At 37.8% G+C, this 27041-nt stretch overlaps 1 protein-coding gene across 9 annotated transcripts in view; it reads right to left on the bottom strand.

Moving 5' to 3' along the window:
- TDRD12 (tudor domain containing 12) overlaps positions 1 to 26655 on the bottom strand; it is a 33957-nt gene extending 7302 nt beyond the window's left edge. For 5 of the 9 annotated variants that reach the window (XR_009746175.1, XR_009746174.1, XM_061469143.1 and 2 more), the window contains exons 1-21: positions 26607 to 26655; positions 25299 to 25460; positions 24864 to 25000; positions 23541 to 23660; positions 22196 to 22251; positions 20766 to 20851; positions 17866 to 18064; positions 17193 to 17269; positions 15557 to 15615; positions 14734 to 14794; positions 13512 to 13616; positions 12950 to 13135; positions 12334 to 12487; positions 11421 to 11545; positions 9301 to 9492; positions 8074 to 8202; positions 6228 to 6339; positions 5232 to 5356; positions 4899 to 5119; positions 4141 to 4240; positions 248 to 435 (exon numbers count right to left, since the gene is read on the bottom strand). Coding sequence is in view for 7 of the 9 variants with exons in the window: in XM_061469143.1 (XP_061325127.1) it covers positions 248 to 435; positions 4141 to 4240; positions 4899 to 5119; positions 5232 to 5356; positions 6228 to 6339; positions 8074 to 8202; positions 9301 to 9492; positions 11421 to 11545; positions 12334 to 12487; positions 12950 to 13135; positions 13512 to 13616; positions 14734 to 14794; positions 15557 to 15615; positions 17193 to 17269; positions 17866 to 18064; positions 20766 to 20851; positions 22196 to 22251; positions 23541 to 23660; positions 24864 to 25000; positions 25299 to 25460; positions 26607 to 26627 (2615 nt within the window). In the remaining 2 variants the exon portion in view is untranslated. Of the gene's footprint in view, positions 1 to 247; positions 436 to 4140; positions 4241 to 4898; positions 5120 to 5231; positions 5357 to 6227; positions 6340 to 8073; positions 8203 to 9300; positions 9493 to 11420; positions 11546 to 12333; positions 12488 to 12949; positions 13136 to 13511; positions 13617 to 14733; positions 14795 to 15556; positions 15616 to 17192; positions 17270 to 17865; positions 18065 to 20765; positions 20852 to 22195; positions 22252 to 23540; positions 23661 to 24863; positions 25001 to 25298; positions 25461 to 26606 lie in introns of those variants that run through there. The other 4 variants (XM_061469145.1, XM_061469147.1, XM_061469148.1 and 1 more) reach the window with 4 other exon arrangements.
- Positions 26656 to 27041: the final 386 nt, after the last annotated feature.

Genomic DNA, 27041 nt, shown 5'->3' with positions numbered 1-27041 from the left:
TAGCTGCAAAAAGTTTTTTAATCTACTCATTCAGAAAACTACGTTTTCATAGCAAAACATTTAACTGGGTGTGCACATGCATGGGTAGTCATTCTGCTTTTCATTCAGTAACTTAAAAATAGGTTTTTAAAGGTCTGAGTAGCAGCTATTCTTTTCCCTGATTTTGGAGGTGGGCCTACTTTTTTTTAAACTAGAAACAGTGAGAGTTTAAAAAAGTGACACAGATAATAACCCCCAACGTATTTACCTGTGAAAAAGTCTTTTCTCACATAATCCATACAATGCTAGTGCCTTCACCTCTTTAACAGAAATTCTGTTACTTGGGTTCTCAAAATACTCATTAATTTCTTTGGCAAGAATTGTGTATTGGTCTTTTTCCTTATCTACTATTCGACCAAAGTAATTTGTTGCACTTACAATGTGGAGAGGCAGTATCTGAAAACAAAAAACACCTGAGAAGAACAAAGGACTACATAATTTATTAAATATGACACGTTAACCTGTCATATTCAAGACCACTTACCTCTCTCCAGCCTGAAGAGGAGACAAAGATACTGCTGCATACACACATTTCAGAAGATTTAGTTGTCAGTGTATTATTCAGGAATAATTCTGAATTCAGAATTAAATGAAGAAACAGCATAAGTCATACCTGCTGCCTTGAGGGCACCACATGTAAGTGCATGTTTCTAGCAACAGTGTCATGAAACCTGTCCTGGTCTCAGGCACTAAAACCAGATACATGTAGGTTGTCAAAGGGTTTGAAAACTCACTTCAACAATAGCTTATTAGGTAGAAATGGACTGACACTAAAGAATCCACCCAGTTCTCCTTATTTTCTGTTCTCATAACCTGTGACTTTTGGGAATGGATAACACCCATTAACTGCATGACATAAAGGCACACAAATTCTGCAGAAGACAGGACAGGAAAAAAGGCATCCAGCACACCTTAGACCCAAGGGCTAAAACTTTGGAAGGACATCTACATGCTTTCCCTCAGCAATCATCACCCAACAAGGAGAGAGAGATTGTACAATACTACTGTACCGGAAGACACTCCAGTACAGAAGGGACCTAAAAGCCAGGCAAAGGGAGCTAGAGATACAAACTATCACTGGCATGTGAAGAACCACCATAGCAAAGTCAAGGCAGTAACTACAATGGTTTCATGACTGCAAAACTTAAAAAAAACCAGTAAGGCCCAGTTAGAACAACAGTGTCTCAGAATGAATTTCAAAAAGCACTGACATCTTAGTATAGAATCATAGAATAGTTAAGGTTGGAAAGGACCTTAAGATCATCTAGTTCAAACCCACTGCCATGGGTAGGGACACCACACACTAGACCATACCTTCCAAGACTCTGCCCAACCTGGCCTTGAACACTGCCAGGGATGAAGCATTGAACAATTCCAGTGCCTCATCACCCTCACAGTAAATAACTTCTTCCTTACATCTAACTTGAACTTCCCCTGTTTAAATTCGTTATCTCTTGTCCTAGCACTACAACACCTGATGAAGAGTCCCTCTCCAGCATCCTTGGTAGGCCCCCTTCAGATATTGTTCTGAGGTGTCCACTATCTTCTTTTCTGCAGGCTGATTAGCCCCAGCTTTCTCAGCCTGTCTTCATATAGGAGGTGCTCCAGTCCCCTGATCATCCTTGTGACCCTCCTCTGGACTTGTTCCAACAGTTCCATATCCTTATGCTGAGGACACCAGAACTGCATACAGTAATCCAAGTGGAGTCCCACAAGAGCAGAGGGGCAGGATCATTTCTTTCAACCTGCTGGTCACACTCCTATTGATGCAGCCCAGGACACAGCTCGTTTCTGGGCTGTGAGCGCACACTGAAGCCAGCTCATGTTAAGTTTCTCGTCAACCAACACCTCGAAGTTCTCCTTAGGGCTGCTCTGAATCTCTTCTCTGCCCAACCTGTAGCTGTGCCTGGGACTGCCCTGACTCAGGTGCACGACCCTGCACTTGGCTTGGTTCGACTTTATGAGGTTGGCACTGGCCACCTCTCAAGTGTGTCCAGGTCCCTCTGGATGGCACTCCTTCCCTCCAGTGCATCAACTGAACCACACAGCTTGGAGTCATGAGCAAACCTCCTGAGGGCACACTTAATTCCACCGTCCATGCTACTAACAAAGATATTGAACAGGATGGGTCCCGACATCGACCCCTGAGGGACACCACTTGTTACCTATCTCTATTTGGACATTGAGCTGTTGACCAGAACTCCCTGCGTGCGGCCGTCCAGCCAAGTCTTTATCCATCACGTGGTCCATCCATCAAATTGATGTCTCTCCAGTTTAAAGACAAGGATGTCGTGTGGGTCAGTGTCAAACACTTTGCACAAGACAAAGTAGCAATATCAACTGCTGTGCCCCTATCCACCAGTTCCTTAGCCCCATCACTGAGGGCCACCAAATCGGTCAAGCAGGATTTCCCCTTAGTGAAGCCATGTTGGCTGTCCCCAGCTACCTAATTGTTTTCCATGTGCCTTAGCATCCTTTCCAGGAGAACCTACACCAAGATTCTGCAAGGCACAGAGGTGACACTGACTGGTCTGTAGTAACCCAAGTCTCATTTTCCCTTTCTTGAAAAAGGGGTTATATTTCCCTTTTTCCAGTGGTCAGTAACTTGACTTGAGTGCCACGATTTTTCAAATATGGTAGACAGTGGCTTAGCAATTTCATTCACCAGTTCCTTTAGGACCCACAGATGGATTTCATCAGATCCCATGGACGTGTGCACACTCAGGCTCTTCAGATGATCTCTAACCTGATCCTCCCCTACCACAGGCCTTAGGTCTTCATTCTCACAGTTCCTGCATCTGCCTTCCAAGACTTCTGCAGAACTACTTGCTGAGTAGAGTCAGAGTACTTGCTGCTGAAGACTGAGGCAAAGAAGTCATTGAGAAACTCAGCCTTTTCCAAATTCAGGGTAGCCAGTTCTCCCAGTTCTGTCTCCGGAGAGAGCCCACATTATGCCTAGTCTGTCTTTTTTTTGTGACATACCTATAGAAGCCTTTTCCTGTTATCTTTCACATCCCTTGCCAGACTCAATTCTGGCTGCGCCTTAGCTTTCCTGACCTGATCCCTAGCTTCCTGGACAATGTCCCTGTATTCTTCTCAGGCTGCATGTCCTTGCTTCCACCTTTTATAAGCTTCCTTTTTCCTTCTAAATTTTCACAGCAGCTCCTGCTGTGAAAGCCTCCTGGCTTCCTGCCCCATTTACTTCTAGTCAGGATCCAACATCCCTGAGCTTGGAGCAGGTGATCCTTAAATATCAACCAGCAGACTTGAGCCCCCCTGCCCTCTAGGGCTTTATCCCATGGAACCTTACTGAGCAGGTTTCTGAAGAGGCCAAAGTCTGCTCTCTTGAAGTCCAGGGCAGTGAGCTTGCTGCATGCTCTTCTCACTGTCTGAGGATCTTGAACTCCACCATCTCATGATTGCTGCAGCCAGATTGCTGCTGGAGTGTCACATTCCCCACCAGCCTTTCCCTGTTGGTGAGCATGAGGTCAAGCATGGCACCTCTTTTTGTTGGCTCCTCTATTACTTGCAAGAGTAGGCAATAACTGCTCCATCTAGAAGGTAAGTAAAGAGCTTATCCAGTTTGCAGTATCCCATTTTCTGCGGATACTGCAAATGAAAATGCTACTTTCAAATGACAAGACCAGCATATGCTTGTTTTTCAGCAAGTCTGCAAGAACAGATGAGCCAAGAAAAAAATTCCTCGGTTCCAACAAAACACACATCATCTTCCACTTTGCTCCAAAAGATAAATTTCTTTTCCTCTACCATAAACGTAATAGAAATTCACAGGAATGTTAACCTTTGTTAATTCTGATATAGGATCTCAATTTATAGAGGGAAGGAATAAAAAGGACATAAGCCATCTTCCCACAGAAGAAAACCCATCTTCTCAATGCAGAAGAAAACCTGAGGTAAAGTAAGAAGTCTGGTACCCTTATTTATGCGAGGAGAAACAGAAAAAGGCTCAGTTATAACAAATATTCAAAACATATAGTATATGTACTACAGCAATATTAATATAATACAAAAAGTCATATGCAAATAGGTACTTAAGATCAGTCTTCTTGGTACCTAAAACCAAGGAAAATAGTAACTTACTGTCACACATCCAGGTGCCTGTAGAATTTTATCAGGTATATTCTGGGGTATATCCATTTGCATATTAATTTGATGACGATCTGGACAAGCTGTTCTATTCCTATGTATTAAAAACACGGGTTTAGAAGAAAACCTTTTTTTCTTTCTCTTCAGTTTTAAAGCATTTTGATGTGATTTACAATGGCTTAAAACACAAAGTTCATCAGTCCTCAATATTCAATTTCTGTCTCAAATAGCAGCCATAACTCTGGGGATTAAACAGAAACAGCCAAAAAATTCTTGGTGAATAAGTCTACATAACAAAAACCACCAGAAAACTTATTTCAGAACAAAGTAAACACTAACATTGTATTTTTTGTAACTTGCAACAACAGTTATCTATGCTAGAAGTAACATGGGAGAACACACTAGCTTCTTCCTTCTGGCACTACTTACAGTCGAGTTACAACTCAGAGAAGTCATTATCTACCTACCCACTCCTGGAGGGACAGAAGACAACAGGGAAGAGAGTAAAGCATAAACCTCATACAATTATTGTTAAAATACTAACCAAAACAACGGTTAAAGTTCCCTCAAGTACATTTAAGCAGGTGCCTGAGAAGTGAAACAGATGCAACAGAAAATACTGAGCAAAACCTGGTCTGAATAAAAATATCCAACAGGAAAATTAATCAAGGCAATAGAAGCAGTCATCACCCAGGGTGTACAATGCCCTTCTGCACTGGTACGTTTTTCAAGAAAACTGTGTATTTCCTTACTTGCAAATCCCAAATGTTTTAAGATAGGCACACAGTGGCCTTGAAGATTTCTTATCTTCTTCAGCTTCTAGCATCTTGGCAGTAAAATCATGCAGTTCTGGTGGAATTTCAGCTTCTGCATGCTGCAAAAAGCGCAGGATCCCAAGTGCATGACAGTCACTGTTTTCTGTGAGTAAAATGACTGACCTTGCCTTTGTATGTTCCTGATCTGCAGAGGAATCCTATAAAAAAAAAAACACCAAAACCAAAAAAACCACCGCATTTTTAAAAAACTTTTATGTATCCACCACTTAATAACCAAATGTATTCTTCACCTGTTAAAGATTTACTCACATTAGAGAAGTTGTCAGACATGCTGTGTAGACGCTGACCAAAGATTCTTGAAGAAGGAAAACTGAAATGTATCACACAAGTTGCATCTGTAATTCCCAAAGACTGCATGCAGTCATCTGTTGAGACTAAGCAGATATTTTATACACATAAGTAAGGTAACTGTAGTACTTAAAGCACCTGAAGTGTTACATTAACAATGGCTGTTCCCTCTCCCCACGCACTGACTGAAAAGGCCTTTTCCCAATACACTTACATAAAGCATTTTACTTCCTCAGTCAGTACATTTCGTAAGTGTATGACAGATACAACTGTGTCTCTAATAATCCAGCATAATTCTGTATCTTGTATCAATATCACAGAATAAACAGAACTGCCCACAGCCAAGTACTTCACAAGAGTAAGACAGAAAACACTTTACGTAATGCCGGAATGCTAACATTTTTTGTTTTGTATGAACCTGCAAAGCAGACGTAAGTCAATCTTCTTGCTTTTGATGCATAACATGATAAAAATTAAGTTTTAAAGTGGGTAAAAAATTTTGCTACTGTAAACAACCTGAAAAATACAAAATACAATTCCACCAGAACGTATGGGAAATTATTACAGGAAGTCTTTAGAGTTGCTAAATGATTTCCAATGGAAATATCCTCTGTAGTACGAGATAATTGTGAAATCATGGGGATTCTTTGAAAGTACTAGTAGTTCTGTTAGCTAATGCTTAAAACCCTCCCTCTTTACATTTCCTCTACTAAATAAAGTTTTTTGCTCTAAGCAGTTAACCCTGTGACACAGAAACAACAAAAAGAAAATTAAAAAAAAAAAAAGGAAAAGAAGACTAGCTGTATCAGCTGTAGCACTAATAAGTAGAGGGGTAAGTAGAAAGAATTCACAGGGAACTGACCCTGTGGAGGTGATGAAATAACCTAGTGTTAAATACTTAGTGCAGAACCATGAGAGACCATGAAGACATAATCACAACTAGACAAAAACACTCACCTAGCAGAACAGGACTGCCAGAATTATACTTTTCTGTCCACTGCTCTAAGACATACTTGGAATTGCTCTCTTTATGTATTTTCAAGGAAAATATTGAGTTGCTCTTCAGTGCCTGGATGACAAAGTAAAAAGGTACACATTTTTCCAGCAGTAACTGCTCTAAAACTCTAATAAACAGTATATCTTACTAGTATCTAGCATACCTTAGCTACTGTAAAAAAAAAGACATGTAAAAGTGTGAAATGCAGGTTGCTAATATGAAAAGAAAATTTCAAGATTATGGAGATTTATATTAATTTCCTGTATAAAAACAAACTAAAAACTCAGGTTTCTATGGTTTAATATATTAAACATAAGCTTTTCCCACCACTAAGGTGTCCTCTCTAAGCAGATTCTAACAACATGCAGGCTCATGTTTCAGTCTCTCAGAAAAAGCACTAAAAGCTCCTCACTGATCTACCCATACTTACTTTGCATGAATGTAGTATTCTCAAAGGCTTTATGTATTTCTCTAGTTCAATGCTTACAAATTAATCACTACAAAATCATTATCTGATAAACAGGCATGTCTAATGAACTAAACAAAATATTTTTGTAGATTATTTAAGATATTCGAAGTTGATGTACACAAGGATTACTATCAACAGCTTCAATGCTTATTTAGCATCAGCAAGCACTCTCTTTATGCAGCGGTGGGGTTGGTTTTGATATGCTTGAAGAACTTAACCACCAAATATTCAAGGAAAACATGTCAAAGTTGTGAGACAAACCACATTTGCTTCCATTAACTATAGTCAAAGATCAAACATTCTAAACACATCAACATTTACATAAGAATAATTCTTTAAATATCACAGGATCTACTGCAGCGTCTGGAAGGGAATGCATTCCATGTTTCAGGACTGACATGTCTTCTTATGACATCTAAACAATCCAGTCCATATCCTTTTGCTATCCCATCCCTGAACTACAGTTGAAAATTTTAAGTCAAAATACTCTCATAGCTTGCCGCCTTTAGCAACATCATCCCCATCACCAGCATCACCCTATTTAGTCTTAACAGAACTGCTTCCCATGTCTTGCTTCCCAGTCAAATCAGATTGCACTCCTCTTACTTTGCACTGTTAGAGAACTAGTAGAGACAAAGTGCAGAAAGATTGTTTTTTACTGCTATGTTGTTACATGTTTTCATTGCTACAATGTCTGAAGAACACTTGCAGGAGTCTTAATCTCCATCCCTGAAATGCTGATTATATCGTTCTACAAAAAAGGTGTAAAAATGGAGCATATTGCAGGTAACTCTGTGGCAGTTTTATATCAGCTTTTAAGAAAACACATGTTAAACATGCTATCTTCCTCCCAACATCCTATAACTTGAATCTTAACTGAATTCTGGTAGAACTTTCAGAGGATGACAGAAATGTTTTTTTCAAATCAGAGAAAGTTGACTACAATTTCAAATACTCCAGAGGAGAAAGCAACAAAACAGAACTTCTTAATATGGTGGCTTAAGTTTTCCCATACCACTCCTGGAAAGAGTAAATAAAATTAAGAAAACTGTCAGAACTTTCAATTGAAAAGATTGTCCAGTCAACTCAAAGTTCCAGTCTGACAGACAGAACATAGTGAAGAAATGAATAATGAAGCATTCTCTGCCAGACATTACTGTCTGTCAGGCTTTCCTCTGCTTGGCAAAAGGGCAGCTTTTGGGGCTATGTTTAGCAGAAATAATTAACTTTCAAATTCACATTCTTCCTTTATTCTCAGAAGACAAGGTATTTTTAGTTTGTTACACTGTGGCAATTAAAAAAGACCCAAACACTTTTCTACTTAAATGCTTTCTTACCTCATGAATTGCATCTACTTCATTTACTGAATTAGTGAATACCAGCACCTTCTGAGGATTATTGTGGGTAAAATCCAGTATTTTGAGTAACACAGAAATTCTCTCACTGTTCACACAAGGCTGCACAACCTAAAAATAGATACAAAACAGAGGGCTGGTAAGTAATGTAATCTATACATATTTTACTAATTCTTCCTTTTAATAAGCATTAAGCATTGTTACACATTACCAAAGAGAACCTAGTAAATGCTAGCTGCAGTAAGTGGCACATCTTGTCTTTAAGATTCAATTCTCCTAGATATATGTATAATTAAAATTCATCACATAATAAAAACCTTACTGTGGGATTTTGATTAATTTAGTTTTAGGTGAATTACAAATCTGAATTTGGCATTTTCAAGTGCCACTAAAAAAGCCTCACACCCTCTTGCACACAGAATAGCATTCTGTACCACCTGAAATACTCTTAATAACTGAAAAGCATCAAAACACTGACATTTTCAGTCTTGTCTAACCATTATTTAGACTTCTCACAAAAAGTGGTGTTTTTTCAACTTCATGACATGCTCAGAATACTTAGTCTTAGGGATTCCCCAAGATTCTCAATCCCTAAATTATTACATTTTGCGATATGTAATATGACGTATTCTCAAAATTATTACATTTTGAGAAAAATTCAGATCACACTTACAGTATTTTGTATTACTCTTAAGGGCTACACCACATTGACTGGAAATTAAATGAGAAGACACTTAAGAACATATAATAACTTTCTGAAAATTTAAGTCAAGTTCTGTATTGTGTTGCACACAGCAGTAAAACAAGTATTTTATGAGCTCTGTCTTGGGATAACTTACCCTGTAGTTCTGCCGTTGCCTGATTAGCCATTACAAAATTAACAAGTGTAAAAACACTCAGCAAAATTCTTGTCATAAACTGTACCATTTGCATATACTTCACATAAAATTCAGACTCACTTGCATGAGGGAATATCTTCACATTAGTCCTACAAAGGAAGGCAAAACACCTTCAACTTTTCCAGTGACTAACCTGCAGAGGTCTTCCAAGAGTCACTTCAGTTCATATGTGGAAGGTGCACCTGAACAGTCTGAGTTAGGACTGCAGCACTACCCACTTAAACTATCAGCAACCACCTATACTGACCTTGATCAGTACAAACAGCAAAACATCTTAGTAAACAAAGTGACATCATACCCAAATTTTTACCTGTTGCACATTCCCATAGATGGAAGCTTCTTCCATTGCTGTTATCACAACATAAGGATCATTCATGAACTCCTTTATCAAGTGTGCTATGTGTTTATTCCAATGAGTTCCAACAGCAATGATCTGATGGGGTGAATACTCCCACTCTTCACTAGCAGTGGCTTTCTTGTAACAATCTAATATGGTAAAAACCTGCAAAGAAAAGTTTCTTTTCTAGTCTCTTATCCTATTCCAGACAGTATGTAACAACGAGAAGTAAACTGTTAGCACGTTACTTTTCCCAGTCTCAAAACCACCACCAGAGCAAAACCACACATTTTACATACCAAACCAAAGTGTTTGGTTTGTGCACTTGTATGTGTCCTATTATTTGAACGACTTCTAAAGCAAGAACAAAAAAACAGTACAGCATGGAGGAACAGCATATACAGACACAGAGGATTTTGTCCAGAGAAGAAAATCTCAGGAAAATGATCTTTACAAATCTGAAAAATACTACACCTAGGCAAAAGCAGAACCAAGAGGTCAGAGGCAGTCAGCAAAAACTAGGAAGCAAACAGAAGACAAGCAAACTTGCCAGTGCAGTAACCCCTCCCTCAAAGGGGGAACTACCATAAAACCATTTATAAAAAAAGTGGGGTGGGGGGAATCACTAAGAATGAATATATTCTTGATGACATTATCTGACCTATGTGACAAGCAGTCCAGTCATGGAACAACATCAGGATTTCTGGCAAAGCACTACCATATTAAAATACTAAGACATATTCAAGCTCTCTGCCACAATTGTAAGAGCTCTCTCCCAAACTGGCACTGTTGAGGACATGATTGTTTTTAACAATATGACATTTCTGCAACACAATGCTTTAGAAGAGCCACAACAACCCCAGCATTATCAAATTATCACTTCCCTCTGAAAGAGCACCTCTTCTTTTTTCTAGTCAAGATAGATGCATTTGAGAAGCTGAGAAGATCCTACAAAAATGGCAGACAACACACACAGTATTTTACAAACTACCTGCACACTGTCTCAAGAAGCAGAGGAACACAACATAATGACCAGCCTAATCAGAGAAAAGGAATGCCCCACTGGATAAGGATGACATTTAATCTAATTTATGACTTGCTTTGGTGCTACAAGGGCACACTTAACAGCTCCACACATAGCAAATTGGGCAATCTCTATTAAGATGTTTCTCCAGCTTTTTGCAGCTAGAAACACAGTCTTTTAGTCTTATCAACTTTTAAACAGGTAATATAAGTTAATGATTAAAAAAAAAAATCTATGACAGTGAATAAAGATGGGTAAACCTTTTTTGCACACTGATGTAATATGCTGCAATACCAACAGAAATATCTGTTCTACAAAGCCTAAAAGCAGCAATATAAAAAAAAAAATCTTATTCAAGTTTGAGACAACATTTTAAATCTGACACAATATATACATCCTTGTCAAGCTGAAGCTTAACGCTGCTGCTCTGCCAAGATTTTCAGAGTTGGGATCAGTTTCTGCTTTTGACTGCACTGACATTAAGGCCCAAGGAAAGATTTTATGATTGCTTCCAAGATTATTTGATCCCTTGATTATTTGACTCACTTCTGCCTTTCATTCTCCAGAGACTGAGAAACTTACCAATAAAGATGGTTCCTGAACTGAAACTGTTTAAACAGCACTGATAAGAGAGAAGCTCGTTACACACAGATGATGCAAGTCTTTAAAGCAGATTTAAGATACCTATATTCAAACTACTGCTACCAAATTGAAAAAAGAAAGCAAATCCTTGGGAAACCATCCACAGCAAATGAAGACAGAACAATAGAGCAGCAGTGTGGAACAGGGAAAAACAGAGCTAAGTTAAAAAATAAACAAAACCCAACCAAAAACGTCAAAAAAAAGGACAAGAATAGCAGGCAAAGTCAGATTTAACAGATGACATCTCCACCTTCCCAGCGCTTCTTTCTGCCAGAAGTATACAGATGTGATTTCTTTAAATTCCATTTTCTGACTCAACCCTACCACAGGGGGTTGGGAAGACTTTTTTTTTTCCAGTATGTGCCACTGTTTTCACAGCTTGCAAACAACGGGAACAACATTTTAGCAGAATATATCAGCCACTTACCTGTTCAGCAGCATCAGAAAAGAGCACCTCCATCTCATCAAGAACAAGATGGCAAAGTCGACAAAACAAATTGTGATGTTCAAACAGTCTCAGGAAGCTATACGGTGTAGTCACTATTACTTCACCTAAAAGTAGGAGGAAAAGAATGTTAACAGTAACTTACAACTTGAGAGAATATCAGTAAGATACTATAGGACTTTGTAGTTTTATTAAAAAGGCCACATTTGCTTTTCAAGATGCACCACAAGTTTGGGAGGGTTGTGGGGTTTCTTTTTGGTCCTGTTGTTTTGTGTGGGGGTTTTGTATGTTTGTATTTATTTATTTGCCTATTTAATACAGAGAACACTGAACTACATTTTACAGCTTCTGGTCAACAGTCACTTTTAGTTTGCTTGCATTTTTCTACCCCTGCATATATTCCAGACCTGAGTTGGTAATACTCAAGAGGTTCTGAATGAGTGAAATCCATTCAAAATCCTGAACACAGGACCATACAGACTGTGAAGAGAATTAGCTCCAACCCTGACTGACCCAGTACCTCTGACCAGCAATGGATGCTCATAAATCAATAAAGCTATTATAAATCTAGTTCTAAGTCAAGTCAGTCCACAATTAATCCTTATACAGCATGACCTTCAGCAAAACCATACCACTAATTTGGTTCAAGACTGTTATTACTCAAAACTAAGCAAAAAGATGCTGAACATACAGATATTCAAACAGCTTTAACACCAAGTAATGCTAAATACACTACTAACTCCATGTATCACTACAGAATTGTATCATTAAAGAAACAGAATTACCACTTTATAAAACAAGAAACTGAAGTATAAATTGCTTCTTTCACAATTTCCTGCAATTAAAGCAGCCCACATTGTTTTTCAAGCATAATTAAGATAGAAAGTATTCTTACAGCCTTGTATTTTCACACTGCTAGCTGCTGCTTTGTTCTGCCCAAGTATTATCAACATCGGATGAAACTGTCTGGAGCATCTCTCGTATGTTTTCAGCAGCTCAAAAACAAGTTGTGCCTTCTTCCACCCAGGACATAAAATAAGTGCTAGTGGCTACATACATACATATAAAATTTTACAGCATAGTATCAGACAAGAGTTCAGAGTCTGGTTATTTCCAGAGGTCCCTAACAACCTCAGTAATTCTGTTTCTGTGATCTAATACAAGTTAGAAAAATAAATTACAATATTTAGAACAGCCAATACAATTTTTCCACTTAATTACTACATACTATCCCCCTAAAAGCAAAGCTTCATTAAGTATCAAAGTGATGTAACACTAACAACTTGTTAGGTATTACTTGATAAATAAGTTTTAGACTCCCACATTCATGTGGCCCATCTGTGTAAGGCTCTAAGCAAAAGGCTTACTTAAACTGGCAAGCATCATGTAATTACAGAGATCACCCAGTAAGTTCCCATTAAATGTATACATTCTGAACATGCACAACCTTTGAGATCATTATTCTACATCTGCACATCAGAACACCTGTTACTACTCCAACATATACATACTCCACTCTTGTTTGTAAAGGCTTTGTAGCAACCTTCCAACTGCAGTAAAGTAAGTAGTGGTGGAACATATATGAAAGGATCATTTCCCTGATACGAGATAGCAACTACATCACATCCTCGAGCTACTGAAGGCCAACAGTAAGATTCTGTGAAGTTAGGGCCTAAGAACTGTTTCCGAGTAAGTTCCTATAGAAAGAGAAAAATAAGAGCTCCACATGAAAACTGCACACTTAAAACAGTAACAAAACACAACATTTACAATTTAAAAGCTTTAGACCCACAGGATGAAAGTCCTTTACATGCAATATGAAAAAAGCTATTCTGGGCTGAATTAATTATATTGAAATCTGAATCTCACGACTTGTGCTAGTGGCTAATATACCAGAAGAATGTATGTACAATTCTTACAGCATCTCTCTGATGCTTCAGTTATTCAACCACAAGAACTTCCTAGACATTCCTCTATCAAAATTAGGTATTACTTTAATAATCAGTTATCTGAAGTTGGGATGCGATACTAGATTTAAAAGAGATTCAATCTAATATATTACGTTAGCATTACCTTTTTGAGCTCATGAAAGAGTGGTGCTGTTTCCAGACTTGATGATGGCTCGATTTTGTTGCTAAGAAAGACTAAGTTTCTTTCTTCACTAAGATTTTTAGAACTCTGGAACCATGACAGATGACAAAGGCAAAACTTAATGAAAGTGTTTTAGCTTACATATGACTCAAAAAGTGATCGTTGTATTTAAAAAATGCTATTTTGATGAAAAATAGTCAAACAAACTGTAAATACGTTTAAATGACTCTTACATATAGCCAAGTTATATAGACTGGCGGTGAGACAAATATTATTATTTTTTATAGAAAGATTTATCAAGGCTGTCTCAACACAACTGTCTTAAACCACTTAAGAGAAAGCACTAGATACTCTGTGTACAACTGGCAGTCAGCTACAACAAGATTAAAATACAATTAAAAAACAGTGACTAGTAAAATTTGCTGTAGTGAGTTGCCCTTGCCTGACAGCCAAGGACCTACACAGCCACTTGCTCTCTCATTCTCCCCTTCCAGAGGGATGGGGGTGAAAAACAGTAAGACTGAGCAAGAAGATTCACGGGTCAAAATAGAGACAGGACTGTTACTTAATTACTGATACATGCAAATCAGATTCAACCTTAGGTTAACTTCATTTGTTGTCAATTAATACCTGAGTACTGATTTGGCTATTGGAAAACAAACCCAAAGAAACAAACATTTACAGATTTCAGGAAAACACCTTTCCTTCCCCACTGCCAGGCTTCTCATCAGTGCAGGTTACAGTCAGTCCCACCACTGCGGCAATGAGCACTGCAAGGCTGGGACTAGAGTCATAACATGGCAGTTTCTCCCTGTTGCTCCTTTGCTCTCACTTCTTTCCTCCACTCCAGCATGGGTCCTCCACAGACTGCAGTCCCTTCAGGTACACCTACTCCAGCACAGAGCTTCTTCCACCCCTCTGACCTTGGCATTGGCTCTGCTTCCCACTTTTTTTTGTTCCCTCCCCTTTATTTTTTGCCCTTAAACATGTTTTCCAGAGGTACCACCAACTTTGCTGGTTGGCTCAGCTTTGGCCTACAGTGGGTCCTGCCACTGATGCAGCTGGAATTAGCCCCTTAACTCCTTCCACAAAGACCACACAAAGACCAGCCCTGCAACCCCAACACTACCACAACCTTCCACAAATACACAACACATTTGCACAAAAGAAGGTAAAAAAGTTTAAATTAAAGTCCTTGAAATACCTGTTGGTCATCTTCTACTATGTTTGTCTTCGGAAGATCAGAATTTAAGCACTGCTGAAGCCTGAGAAAAGCATGCAAATACTAAATCCAACATAAATGCAAAAGTAGAATTATAACTATCACAAATATTTCTAAAATGTCATAAAGCAATTCACTCAAAGTATTTTTGATGCAGTACCTATTACAAGAAGGAAAACCCTTGAGCATAAAAGAAGAAATCAGATAGTACCATTTTCAAAATAGAATTCAGTATTAGCTTTCAGGCACCTGAAAATAATCCTATGGATTTTTATTTTGTTTTTAAACCTGAAGACAACTGGAGGATCCATCAACTTTAAAAGATAATTAGACTGCACTATAAAATAGTTTCTTAAAAAAAGAAGACAATATAGCTTTGCATCAGTTAGAAACTGCATTAAAAGAAACAGGGTTTGGGTTCATTACATATTCATCAACTGATATGCAGCATAGAAAAAGCTTTGCACAAATCAATTCATAGTCATATTTCATTAAGTTTGAGAACTTTATAAATCACACTAAGAATAAAACAATTTAACATGTTTAGTTTGCAGAAAAATACTCCCCCATCACATCCTTGTTATCAAAGCTATTGTTTAAAAAGAGCTGCTATTTTTATTGTAGTCTGGATAAAGTACCAGCAGCTTCAAATTTCCTTTGTCCCCAAAAGCATCTAAGAAGATGTTTATGCATCTTCTCTTACCCTCCACCCTTTCAGATGGCTGAGAATAAACTGGAAACATACTACAGCTCTTCAGTCTTTGATTACATAACCCCTTAAAATACTGAACACACTGCACCATACTTGTCTGTGTGGACTTCCGTATTTTCCTTGAAAGGCAAATCTGGAACTTCTTTGACAACCTACCAAGAAAAGGCAAACACTTTTTAGTACAAAAATACTGTTCAAAAGCAACATTTTAGAAAAACTGTTTTCTTTATTGAGTTGAATGTGGTTTTCTTACCCAACTCTAGGATTTTCCAAATATTCTGGAGAATTTTTGTACAAATTTTAAGTTTGTCTGAATAAGGCAAGATTTTTTATGAAACAAACTTCAGAAAGCCATCTATCTTGTTACAGGACAGTATTTTCTTAACTAAGAATTGAACATACAACAAGAACATCACCCACACAAAAGAAAAATTAGTTCATGGTCACATCTCAAGCTACAGTCATAACTGTGGACCTGAGCTAGTATGAACACACACTGATTACTTATTAAACCTTTTTATTTTTACAATAAAATTAAGAAAAAACATGCAAATCCTACATGCCACAGATGGGAGTAAAAACAGAAACAGGTTACCCAGTCCACACTTACAAAAACAATGCACATGAACTTAAACTGAACAACACTACAAATCCTCAAGGGAGTAACCAGTAACAGATACAGGATTCACAGTTACCCTGAAAACATCTGGTTCTGAACAGGGGATTTTCTAGTATTCATCATTAGTTACCAGTCATCAATGGACAAGATGTGACTTGGTTAAAGACCTGCATCACTCAAGCAGCTGGTAAAGGTACCTCGGCTGACTGTTTGCAGGAGGTTATAAAAGCAATCCTGCTCTGCTTCCCTAAGAATCTATATGACTACTTTCCTCATTCTCACAAAAATATTTTAGTTAAGTTGTACAGCTTAAGTTCAGAAGTGGTTGTCATCCTTCAATTCTCAGCAGAACTAAAAAAATAACTTCTGCAAAACTTCTTTTTTACCCCACCCAACAGAAGTAGCAGCTCTGTTGCCATAATAAAGCAAACTCCTCCTTTTAAAGCACCTAGAAGAGAAAGACATGGAACAGCATACAGGCTCTTCAGAAGACCTGTGATGGCATACACTCAATTGTGATTATGTGCCTAGAATCCATCAGCTAATTTTCCTTTCCCCCATGGACATTATAATACCTCCAATGGTGCAATTCGGTACATGATGTAACACTCAAAAATGAGTGCTGACCTTCTGAAAGTGTTTCAGAAAAGAATAGCAAACAAAAAGAGAAAACAGCAAGAAACAAGATTAGAGATTTAAACTATTACACAAGTCAACAAATAAGACTCCAAAGAATGTTTACCATGGTACAGCATAAGGACTGTTCTGTTTTCAGGGAATCACTGAAATTTACATTTTTATATATTCAGAAAACTGTGTAATGTTGACAACTATCACCTTCAGAAAACTATAGCTAAGAGCGCAAAGAGAAGCACAAAATTTTCAAGGACTGTAGTACACTGTTTTAAGTAACTGCAATTAAAAAAAAAAAAAACAAAACCAAAGAACTGTAGTACAATGTTCTTTTTTTACCTGTATCACGAATTAGTCCAGTCCCTCAGATCTAAGTTACACAGAATAACAAGCTAGATGACTACAGGATTCCTAACCCATCCTATGTGTTTAATTTAGTTCGTCTTTTGACAGTTAAATACAAAATACAATATTTACCGGCACAGTATTTAAATCTGGATCTGCGCTTAACCTTTGGTGTGCGTCTTCAAGGGAGGAACTGGAAACAGGAAGACCTAGTAAAAGTAAAAAATGCAGATACACATTTTTGATTATCTGAACAGCCAGCATTTTTATTTGCAGTGGGTTACAACTGACTTGTTTAGTTGTTTGTATCATTTCCCAATGGCAAAAGAACCACCAAAAAATAGTTATCTTTACATAAAGATAACAGCAGGTGAACTGAGTAGACACAAGACTGGAAGATGGAAAGTTGTAAAAAGACAGACTTGAATCACTGTGAGACAACTCATGGTAAACACTCATGTTAGAAGCAACTCTCTTCAAATAAATTCACCAAACTCAAAAAACCCAGCAATGCATCACCGATCCATGCCACAAGTAATTTCAGGAATATTCACTGCTATTAAGCATATTAACTAATGCCAGTGTAACTCAACCTTGGCCTTCCTTTGACTCAGAGTACAAAAAGTTTTATTCTTGAATCTGGTATGATCATCTTTGCAAATTTTGATATATAAGCACTGTTTGTCAGCATACCATTGGATCCAGTTGATGGACTCAAACCAAGACAGTAGGTCCATGTTCAATATATGCAATTGAAGACACATAATGCATTGCTTGTTTGTTTCCCCACACGAATGGTTCCCACCTGTTCCAAGATTTGCTGGTATCTTCTTCTGAAACAGCACTGGCCTGAAAGCAAGTGCAGGACTAACAATTTTCAATGGAAGACTCTCAGCATTTAATGAGGTTTGATTCTCCTGATAATCTGCAGAACTCCCTGTATTCTCTTCAGCTTCCTCAAAACGAGCAAAGTTCTTCGAGACAAGATCATCATTAACACATACCTAAAAAACCCAAGATCTTTACTGATCAATACTGAACAATAACCTACACCATCACATACTAGTTTAAAATTTATGCGAAGCTGTAAACAACAGTAGTAAGACATAAGCAGTACCAGTGAATGTTTCCTGAAGAATTGTCCTGGGTTCAGCAGTAGCTGTCATTTTTCTCCTTAGTAGCTGGTGCAGTGCTATGGTTTGGCTTTCAGCCTGGGAACAACGTTGATAACACCGATGGTTTTAGTTGTTGCTAAGTAATGTTTACTCTGATCAAGGACTTTTTGAGTCTCATGCTCTGCCAGGGAGGAGGGGAAGCCGGGAGGAAGCAGAGACAGGACACCTGACCCAAACTAACCAAAGGGGTATTCCATACCACAGCATGTCATGCCCAGAAACTGGGGGGAGTTACCCAAAGGGCCAGATCACTGCTTGGGTTGGGCTGGGTGTCAGTTGGCAGGTGGCGAGCGGTTGTATTCTCTCCCCTTGTTATTTCCTGTATGATTATTATTATTGGTGGTAGCAGCAGTGGTTTTGTGTTATACCTTAGTTACTGGACTGTTCTTATCTCAACCAGTGGGAGTTACATTCTTTTGATTCTCCTCCCCATCACTCCAGGTGCAGGGGAGGAAGAAGAGGGAGGAGCGAGAGAGCAGCTACGTGGTTCTGAATTACTGGCTGGGCTTAAACCACAACAGTTCTTTGTGGCACCCAATGTGGGGCATGAAGGGTTGACGTAACGACAGATCTGACCAGAGCAGGTCTAATTGTACTTGTGATAAGCATTCACTGTTTTGGATTAATAATCACTTGTCACAATGCTGATTTACTGGCTCTCAGAGTTGTTGTGCTTGATCTCAGAGTTGCAGCATGTTGTACCTTAGTTACGGCCAGTATTTCTGTTTTAGTGTTTACCAGCAGGGGGGCCTGGGCTACGGTTCTTGTTTCCTTGTACTTCATGGTAATGACTTGCAATACAATAGACTCATGAAACTGGTCTGTCTTGCATTCCCAGTGTTGTCATCACCTCTATACTATAGGATGCATATAATGAGGATTTTTAACAATTACACATCTTTGTTTTTCCTTTCCTCAGGGGGTCAACCTACGTAAGAGATATGCCCTCACACCCTCTGTTCCCCCACAAGGCTATTTGTAGTACGAGTTGATTCTGGGAAAGTTACAGATCTTGAATATCCTTTCAATGCCCTTGAAAACATCCTGCTCCTTTTGCTGGGAACCAGCTTTTTGCTGCATTTGCTCTCTATGTTTCACCTACAGCGTGACCACCCCGAGAAGACCTGATCTTGTCCAATCTCAGAAGTTAAGCAGGGTATGGCTCGGGTCTTGTCTATGGTTAAACGACTATTTAAGAATACTACCTAGAGATCTTTCCCAAGACTGGACAGTCATGAGTGGCAGGGTGTGTGGGATTGTATGGGGAAGCACTTACACCAGTGGGCACCTCCGGTGCTTTGGAAGCACTGGAGACAGAAGACAGCTGCATGGAGTCCCCTACGACAAGCTGCAGAAACTGCTGAAGCAGATGGTGAATTGAGTTGGTTTGCAGAGGTGAAAGTCATTCAGCTGGCCTTGGACATTGCTGAATGAGGAAAGTGGCCAGTACTTTATCTCTGTACTGACTCATGGATGGTGGCAAATGCCCTGTGGTGGTGGTTGCAGCAATGGAAGCAGAGCAACTGGCAATGCTGAAGTTAACCGATCTGGGCTGAACCACAAGGATATTAACTCCAGAACAGGAAAATCATTACTATCTTCCTGTACATTCTTCAAAGAGGTGTTAATTAGCCATCTTAATTAGCCACCGTGCTACTGCCTGAATTAGTGTTTTCTATAATCCTTAAAAAAAATCCAAAAAAATCAACCCTCCCCAAGCCCCCCCCCCCCCCCCAACCAACCAACCAACCAACAACCCCTAAGTCTGTCACACTGGTTTATTCCTTTTTGATTCAGTGTGCATCAAATTCTGGGAGAATGAAGGAATACCAAACCTAAAACTTCAACTCCACTGGTTCAGAGATAAGTAACAATTGGGATTCTAAGAGAAGATATTAAAATTAGTATGTATCTTCAAAGTTAAGACCATGGCTCCAGTGTTAAAAGCCTCGGTAAAGCACTCCAAGTAGAAGCAGTATTAAGATACATTCACTTCTATCTACCATATAGCTGCTCAAGTCTGCCAGTAGCTACACCAAGGATTTAGCACAAATTACACATCCTGGCAAGCGGAACTAGGCTTGGTTTGATTCCCCCGACCTGCAAAAGTTCGAGGATTCAGTCTTATGCAAAAGCAAGCATGAACTTCTATTTATTTTTATACTACTATGCTATTGCCTTATCGAAACATCTTTAAGCATGATACCACAAAAAGGTACGAAAGTATGCTAAATAATTCACAAAGTTGTCTATTTGAAGTACTTGCTTGACTCCAATGGCCTGTCAATGCCTTCCAGAGAGAGGTTCACATTAAATAAGATGGAATTTCTGCCTTTTGGAATTCCTCCAGAAGTTTACAAGCAACAGAAGTATAAACCAAAACTCCTAATAAGTTATGATTTAGCATCTACTGTATCTGACATAAATTACAAAACTCACTTGCAAATAATGCCTTTCAGTCTTAAACATCAAAGTTACAACTTACACAGCAAAGTGCATGAATAGGTTTGTAGATAAATAAGTATTTTACCTTTTCATCTTTTATCGTCACATAAAGGAAAACATCAAATGTGTTATCTTCTATGGCACACAACTTGGCTGTCATATGGGTAGAAGCTAAATAAAATAATACACACAAGAACAAGTAAAAAATTAAACCCTAATCAAATTAGCAGTATTTTTCACTTGTACTTCCCAAGATAGACAAAAATAGAAATCACAATTAAATGTGTAACCTATTTCCTTAGAGATGCTAGCACAAACATAGTAACTTTTAAATGAACAAATAAAGAAACACAGCAGTAAAACATTAAGAATACAAAAACGAAGTCTGTCTTAGTCTTTGATGGAAGATTGAGACAATACAAATTAATGACCTCTCTATAAGCTAGACTTGGTTCTGCACTAAAAGTCTTAGTTTTAGACTCTGACAGTCTGTAGTAAAAATGCATACTTTCCAAACCTGACATTTACTTTTCTTGAAAGCAGTTATATTTGTACAATTTTACAGCTTGGCTAGAGTCTTCATTCAAGCAAACAAGGATGATAAAATTCTGTTCATAAATTCTGAAGCACTTCTGCATACAATAATAATGTGCTAGCAATAAGAAAAATATATGTATTACTACTTATGATATAGCCTGGGAATACTGATGAAGATATTGCTCCCTACTAACCTTTACTTTGCACAGTCACACTTAAATGAGAGGAGAAGTAAACAGCAAGAATTGCTCTGTCCCAGTTAGCTTGTGAAATTATCAGCCTAAAGATCCTATGCTGCTTTCATAAACTCATCCTCTCCTTCCCAAATACATTTTATGTGGAATTTGTTCTACTTGTGAGTAAGCAAGTAGTTTTTCAGGCCAAAGCATATGAGCAGAACAGAGGGTTTCACATGAAAAAGACTAGGTAACCTACTGAAACACCAAACATGGGGACAAGAACACAGGGGAGAAAAAAACAGTTCTAGCTTATTAAGTAGCTAGTTGGGGCTTAATCTATTTGTTAACAGCATAACAGATGCTCCTTTTCTAAGTTGGTGCTTGCATCCTTATCAAAAAATAACCGAATGCATAAACTCCTAAGACAGATCTTCCCATCTCTGTACAAAACTCCCACTATGATGCTGAGGCAATGATTTATGCTAAATACCCAGGAAAGGCTCCACTGTTCAAAACAGATGTTGCGTGAGTGCTATGTGCTATGTTATCTAGCCTATCCAAGAGCCAGATATCATCTGATCGACTATCAAAATTTATGCAGCATGGAAGCCCACAGTACTCAAGACGCAGCTCAAGTATTTTTGCCTTATTCAGTCCATCCAAAAATGTGTTCGTAACTGCTCTTTTTAATATACATTTTTACATCTAATAAAATGCATAAGCACAAGTACTACATTTCCTCTAACAGTTTGTTTTTCCAAAAATAGTGCCAATTATGATTTTGGCAGGTCTCATTTACCTTTGAGAAGGTTCTGAAAATACCATGTAGCAGCACTATCCCATCGTTTGGCTGGTCTAGGAAAACAAACACAACCAGTTATCCCACATCATAAAAAATTAAAATGGCAGTTTTGGGAAAGAAAAAAAAAAAAGGCAAACTAACTTTGGAAGTAGGTAAAGGTATTATTCCAAGCCACACCAGATCTTAAGAAGCGCATCAACTAGACATATCAGCAGACTCTTCCTACTTAGAATCCATCTTTAGTCTTAATAATATTTTTTCAGCTCACCAATAAAACGCGCTGATGTTACTGGATATTGCTTTGTCAAGGTATGATGGCTTACATAAAATATGGTTACAAATGAAACAGAATAACCCAAAAGAAAGGAAGAATCCACTTCTGTAATACATTAATAGATACTGAGCAATTCTGAACAAGCACTTAAATACTGAAGTGCTGAAGACTGAAGTCTGTAGCAGAAAATCAAGTTCACTCTTCACCATTTTCTGCAACTTTAAAAAAGTGAACCAAATGAACAGCACCGTGAACAAAATGTGTCTATTTACTACTTTTTCTGGTAATTCCCAATGATGGTCCATTGAAGACATACGTTGTTTCTATGTAAACCTGGCTAATATTTGTTTTGTCAGAATACAGGAAGTCAGATACTAATTTCTTCCTCCAAACAAGAGTATTAAAAAAACCAAACCAACAAAAACCTGCATGACTACATGTAGTTTTAAGTATTCTTTAGTAACACAAATTAAAGCAGCTTTCTTGCTGCAGAGCTGTATTTCCCAGTGATCTAATCATGTCCCTCTCAAGTTGGCAGGATCTTCAACAACAGCCCCCTGTAACTCAAGGAAACAAAAACATTTTACCACCAGACCCCAGGCTTTGAAGGAGTATAATACTAACATGATTATAAATAAAGCACAACAGAAATCCAAAATATGTTCAGAAAAAAAACAATAGGGAAAACCAACACTACTTATATACAGGTATAGAACTTTAGTTCAGGTACATGTAACTACCACACACAAGGAGTATCAGGAGTAAGATGAGTATCTGTACAGAACAATACATAAGGATAGATTATATTACTAAGTAGGTTTCAAAAAACTTGTATAAACTTCCACAGATTTCTAAATAAATACCAAAACAGGTGAACGACAAACCCCAAATCATTAAGGAAGAATTGTTAAGGAAGCAGTTCTGTTTAAAGAAACAGCAAGTAAGACTTGGAAAACTGGTTCTCTGTTCTTCCTGAAATACTACCTATTGAAAAAAAAACAAACAAAAAAAGACAACTTCACATTTAAGGTATTTATGAACAGAATATAATCATTAAACTCTACTTACACTATTTTTGCAGTCTCTTCACACAAGTCAATACGCAATGTCACTGGCCTTGTGCGATACAGTCTACACTTTTTTGCTCTATATGGGAGCTGCATAAATGGTTCCATAGCAACTTGAATGCTTAAAACAGAAGTGGAAATAATCTCATTTTACAGAGTAGATTTTACTCTCCAGAAGTCACTGTCTCATATCCACCTTTCTAATATACACACTCATTTGCATTTGTGCTCATTTTCCTAAAGAATTTGTTGCCCAAGGATGTTGTGAATGCTCCATCCCTGGCAGTGTTCAGGGCCAGGCTGGATGGAGTCTTGTGTGACATGGTCTAGTATGAAGCGTCCCTGCCCATGACAGGGGGGTCGGAACTAGATGATCTTAAGGTCCTTTCCAACCCTAACTATTCTATGATTCTATGTTTCTATGGTTCTACATCAATCTCACCCCTTACACGTAGTCTGGCTGGAGACATTTAACAACCAACAAGCCACCGTATACAGTGATCCATATAAAATTATTAAAAAAAAACCAAAAAAATCCATAGACTTACACTTTTGTGTGTAACATTTTTTTCTTTTTTTTACAATGAAAAAGCAGCAAGTATCACATTAACTTCTAGTTCAACGTATTTTAAACTCATGGCATTGTCACGTTGTTTTCCAATACAGCAACATTCAACTTAAAAGCATTATTTAACTTCAGATTTATTTTAAAATACTTCAAATAATCATTCTTAATTTCGTGGAATGCTACAGAAAAACTTTTGTAAAAGTTTTTTCAGGAAATGAGCTTTAAATCTAGCCAAAAGCTGGAACAGCTACTGTACAGAACATATTTTTTAAGGTTTTAGGAACAGCTGGTTTCATAGTGGTTTTGTTATAAACAGGGAGCTTGCAAAAACTCAACTTTTTTTTCACCAGTCAGTCAGCTCTTAATAAACAAGTTATAAAACCCATGTACTTTTCTCTAGATCAAAAGCTGGTTAAGCTACATACAACCATTTTACAAGGGAGGAAAGTATACACAGCTAATGTTAACTAGCAAACATACATTTCAGTTATAACAAGCTGACATTATTTCTATTTCAAATCTTCAAAGAAAATCCAAAACCTACAATAGAAATCATCTTTACAAATTCAGAAAACAAAAACTGGTTTGCATCTACACTTGCAAGGGCCTATCATACTGTGAGTAGTTTCTTGAGGACCCAACCTACACTTCAATTAAATCAAATCCTTGTCATTATCAATCTAAATAAATACTATCTGTACACATTAAATAACAAAAGTATTTCAGTCACAGTGTAAAAAAAACCCAAACACTTACTCCTTTGATTTAACAAAAATGTATTTTGCATAATCCACAAGGAAACATTCCATTTGATAATTATCTGTACAGTACATGACCGACTTAATAACTGCTCTACACCAACATCTGAGCTCCTCACTGAAAACCACACAAACCTGAAAAAGAGCAAAACAGCAGGTTCTTGTAAATGGAGAAAAATTACACTCAAAAAAGATTTTTTATGAGGCAAGAATACAGTATTATATAGCCCTCAATTTTGTTTTTAAAATGCAAGCATCACAGCTTATGTAACTTTGGAGTTTACAGGTAAGAAGACATAACCCATATAAATGCCATTACCTACTGTTCTATATAGCAATATTTAAAAAGATTAATGTGTATCTTGGATACCTCATACCCAGATCAACGTAAGCAACAAATTATTCTACCAGCACAATATAGCAACAATTTTACCTGGCCTTCTTCCACCATTACTGGCTTTACTTCATGTGCATCTTTGTAAGATTTGTCATAGAACTGATTAATTTCATCATTCAGTTTTTTATATGCCACTTCATCAACTACGAAAGGCCCACATTCTTTCATAGTAACCCAAAAGCAACCTGGATCTTCAACCTGGGGCAAGGAGTAGATAACAAGTATAATTAGTGCCTGCTATAACAATAAGGTGTTTTTAAGAATCTCTGATCAGCAAATGTAAAAATAAAATCTAAAATCTTTAGTGAGGCATCTTAAAAATTACTGTTAACAGATACTTGGCATACAGACAAAAATATCTTTCAACTTCAGACCGTTAGCTCATTAAATAACTTCTTAGCTACCAAGTGCCTTTAGCACTGCAAAGGTAGTAGCATTACCTAAGAAGCTGGATAAACCAGGCTTCGGGTAAAATGCAAACACATAATGCTTTTTATTTCCATACTGTCTGCAAGAAGTATGTTTAAAAACCATGAAACACACACCAAACCTCACTAGTGGACTCTTCTTCATGCTCAGAGAATCTAAAGTACAGGTTTTTTAAAACCAGGTCATAGCTTTCTGCTCAGCCTTTGTAAACCTTCATATCCCAGTCTTTCAGCTAATCTAGGTTAATCCTAATAGGCAGCTAAACACCACACAGCTACTCCCTCACTTCCCTGCAGTGGGATGTCAGAAAAAATTGGAGGGGTAAAAGTGAGAAAATTTATGGGCTTACATAAACCCAGCTGAAGAGGTAAAGCAAAAGCTGCAGACGCAAGCAAAGGAAAATAAGGAATGCATTCACTATTTCCTATTGGCAAACGAATGTTCAGCCATTTCCAGGAAAACAGAGCATCATCACACATAATGCTGACTTTGGCAAACAAATTTGATAACCACAGACCCCACCCTTTCCTTCCCATGGCTTTTATTGCTGAGCATGACATCACGCAGTATCCCTTGGGTTAACTGTCCTGGCTGTAGTCTGAAAAATTTTTCCATGCTCTTCTGTGGAATTCAGTAAAATCTAGTACTATACTAGGCTTCAAATAAAATCATGCTGCACATCTTCCATTTTAGGTTTCAGCTGCATCCCTACCACCCTCTTCTGAGATGAAACCAATATAAACACCCAGAAGAAATGACAAAAAACCATATATTCCACATACAACCCCACAAACATAGAAAGTGCTGCTGAAGGGAAATACAGAGGTATTATCTTATTTGTAAATCTGGCTTCTATAGAACTATGCTGAAATAAGCAAACAGCGATCCTTTAGACTTTAAAAACTGCCAGCATACCTTTAATGCAAAGACTTCCATGTTTTTCAGATGAGTTTTTCTCCACGCTACTGTAAAAGAACATCACATGTTTAATCAACCACTTTTAAAGACATCATTTGTTTTGAAGTGTACCTACAGAGCACACACCTAAAGCAAGGCTATGTATTTTTGCTACTTGTCCCCAGACATACTACATAAAAAGCAATACTTCTATATTATGGTCACAACGAGCAATATACTTTGCTAAGAGATGGTTATTCTCAGCTTGACACTACAATACAAACTGAAACTATACTTAGAACATTGGTAACACATGATAAAATCATACCCTCCAGGTTTCACCTAAGTCTGTAAGACTGCACTCTACCATGAGAGACATAGTGCTGCCTTAAGCAGTTCAAAAATAAAAACTTTCATTTCAGGAATAACATGTGAGAAGAATAAATAACCTCT

This window comes from Pezoporus flaviventris, unplaced genomic scaffold (assembly GCF_033815535.1).
Source record: "Pezoporus flaviventris isolate CSIRO_AGI_PZ_B2104156 unplaced genomic scaffold, CSIRO_AGI_Pfla_v1 ptg000054l, whole genome shotgun sequence".
Taxonomy (NCBI): domain Eukaryota; kingdom Metazoa; phylum Chordata; class Aves; order Psittaciformes; family Psittacidae; genus Pezoporus; species Pezoporus flaviventris.
The sequence above is the reverse complement of the archived record's forward strand: the minus strand, read 5'-3'. Positions and strand labels throughout refer to the sequence as shown.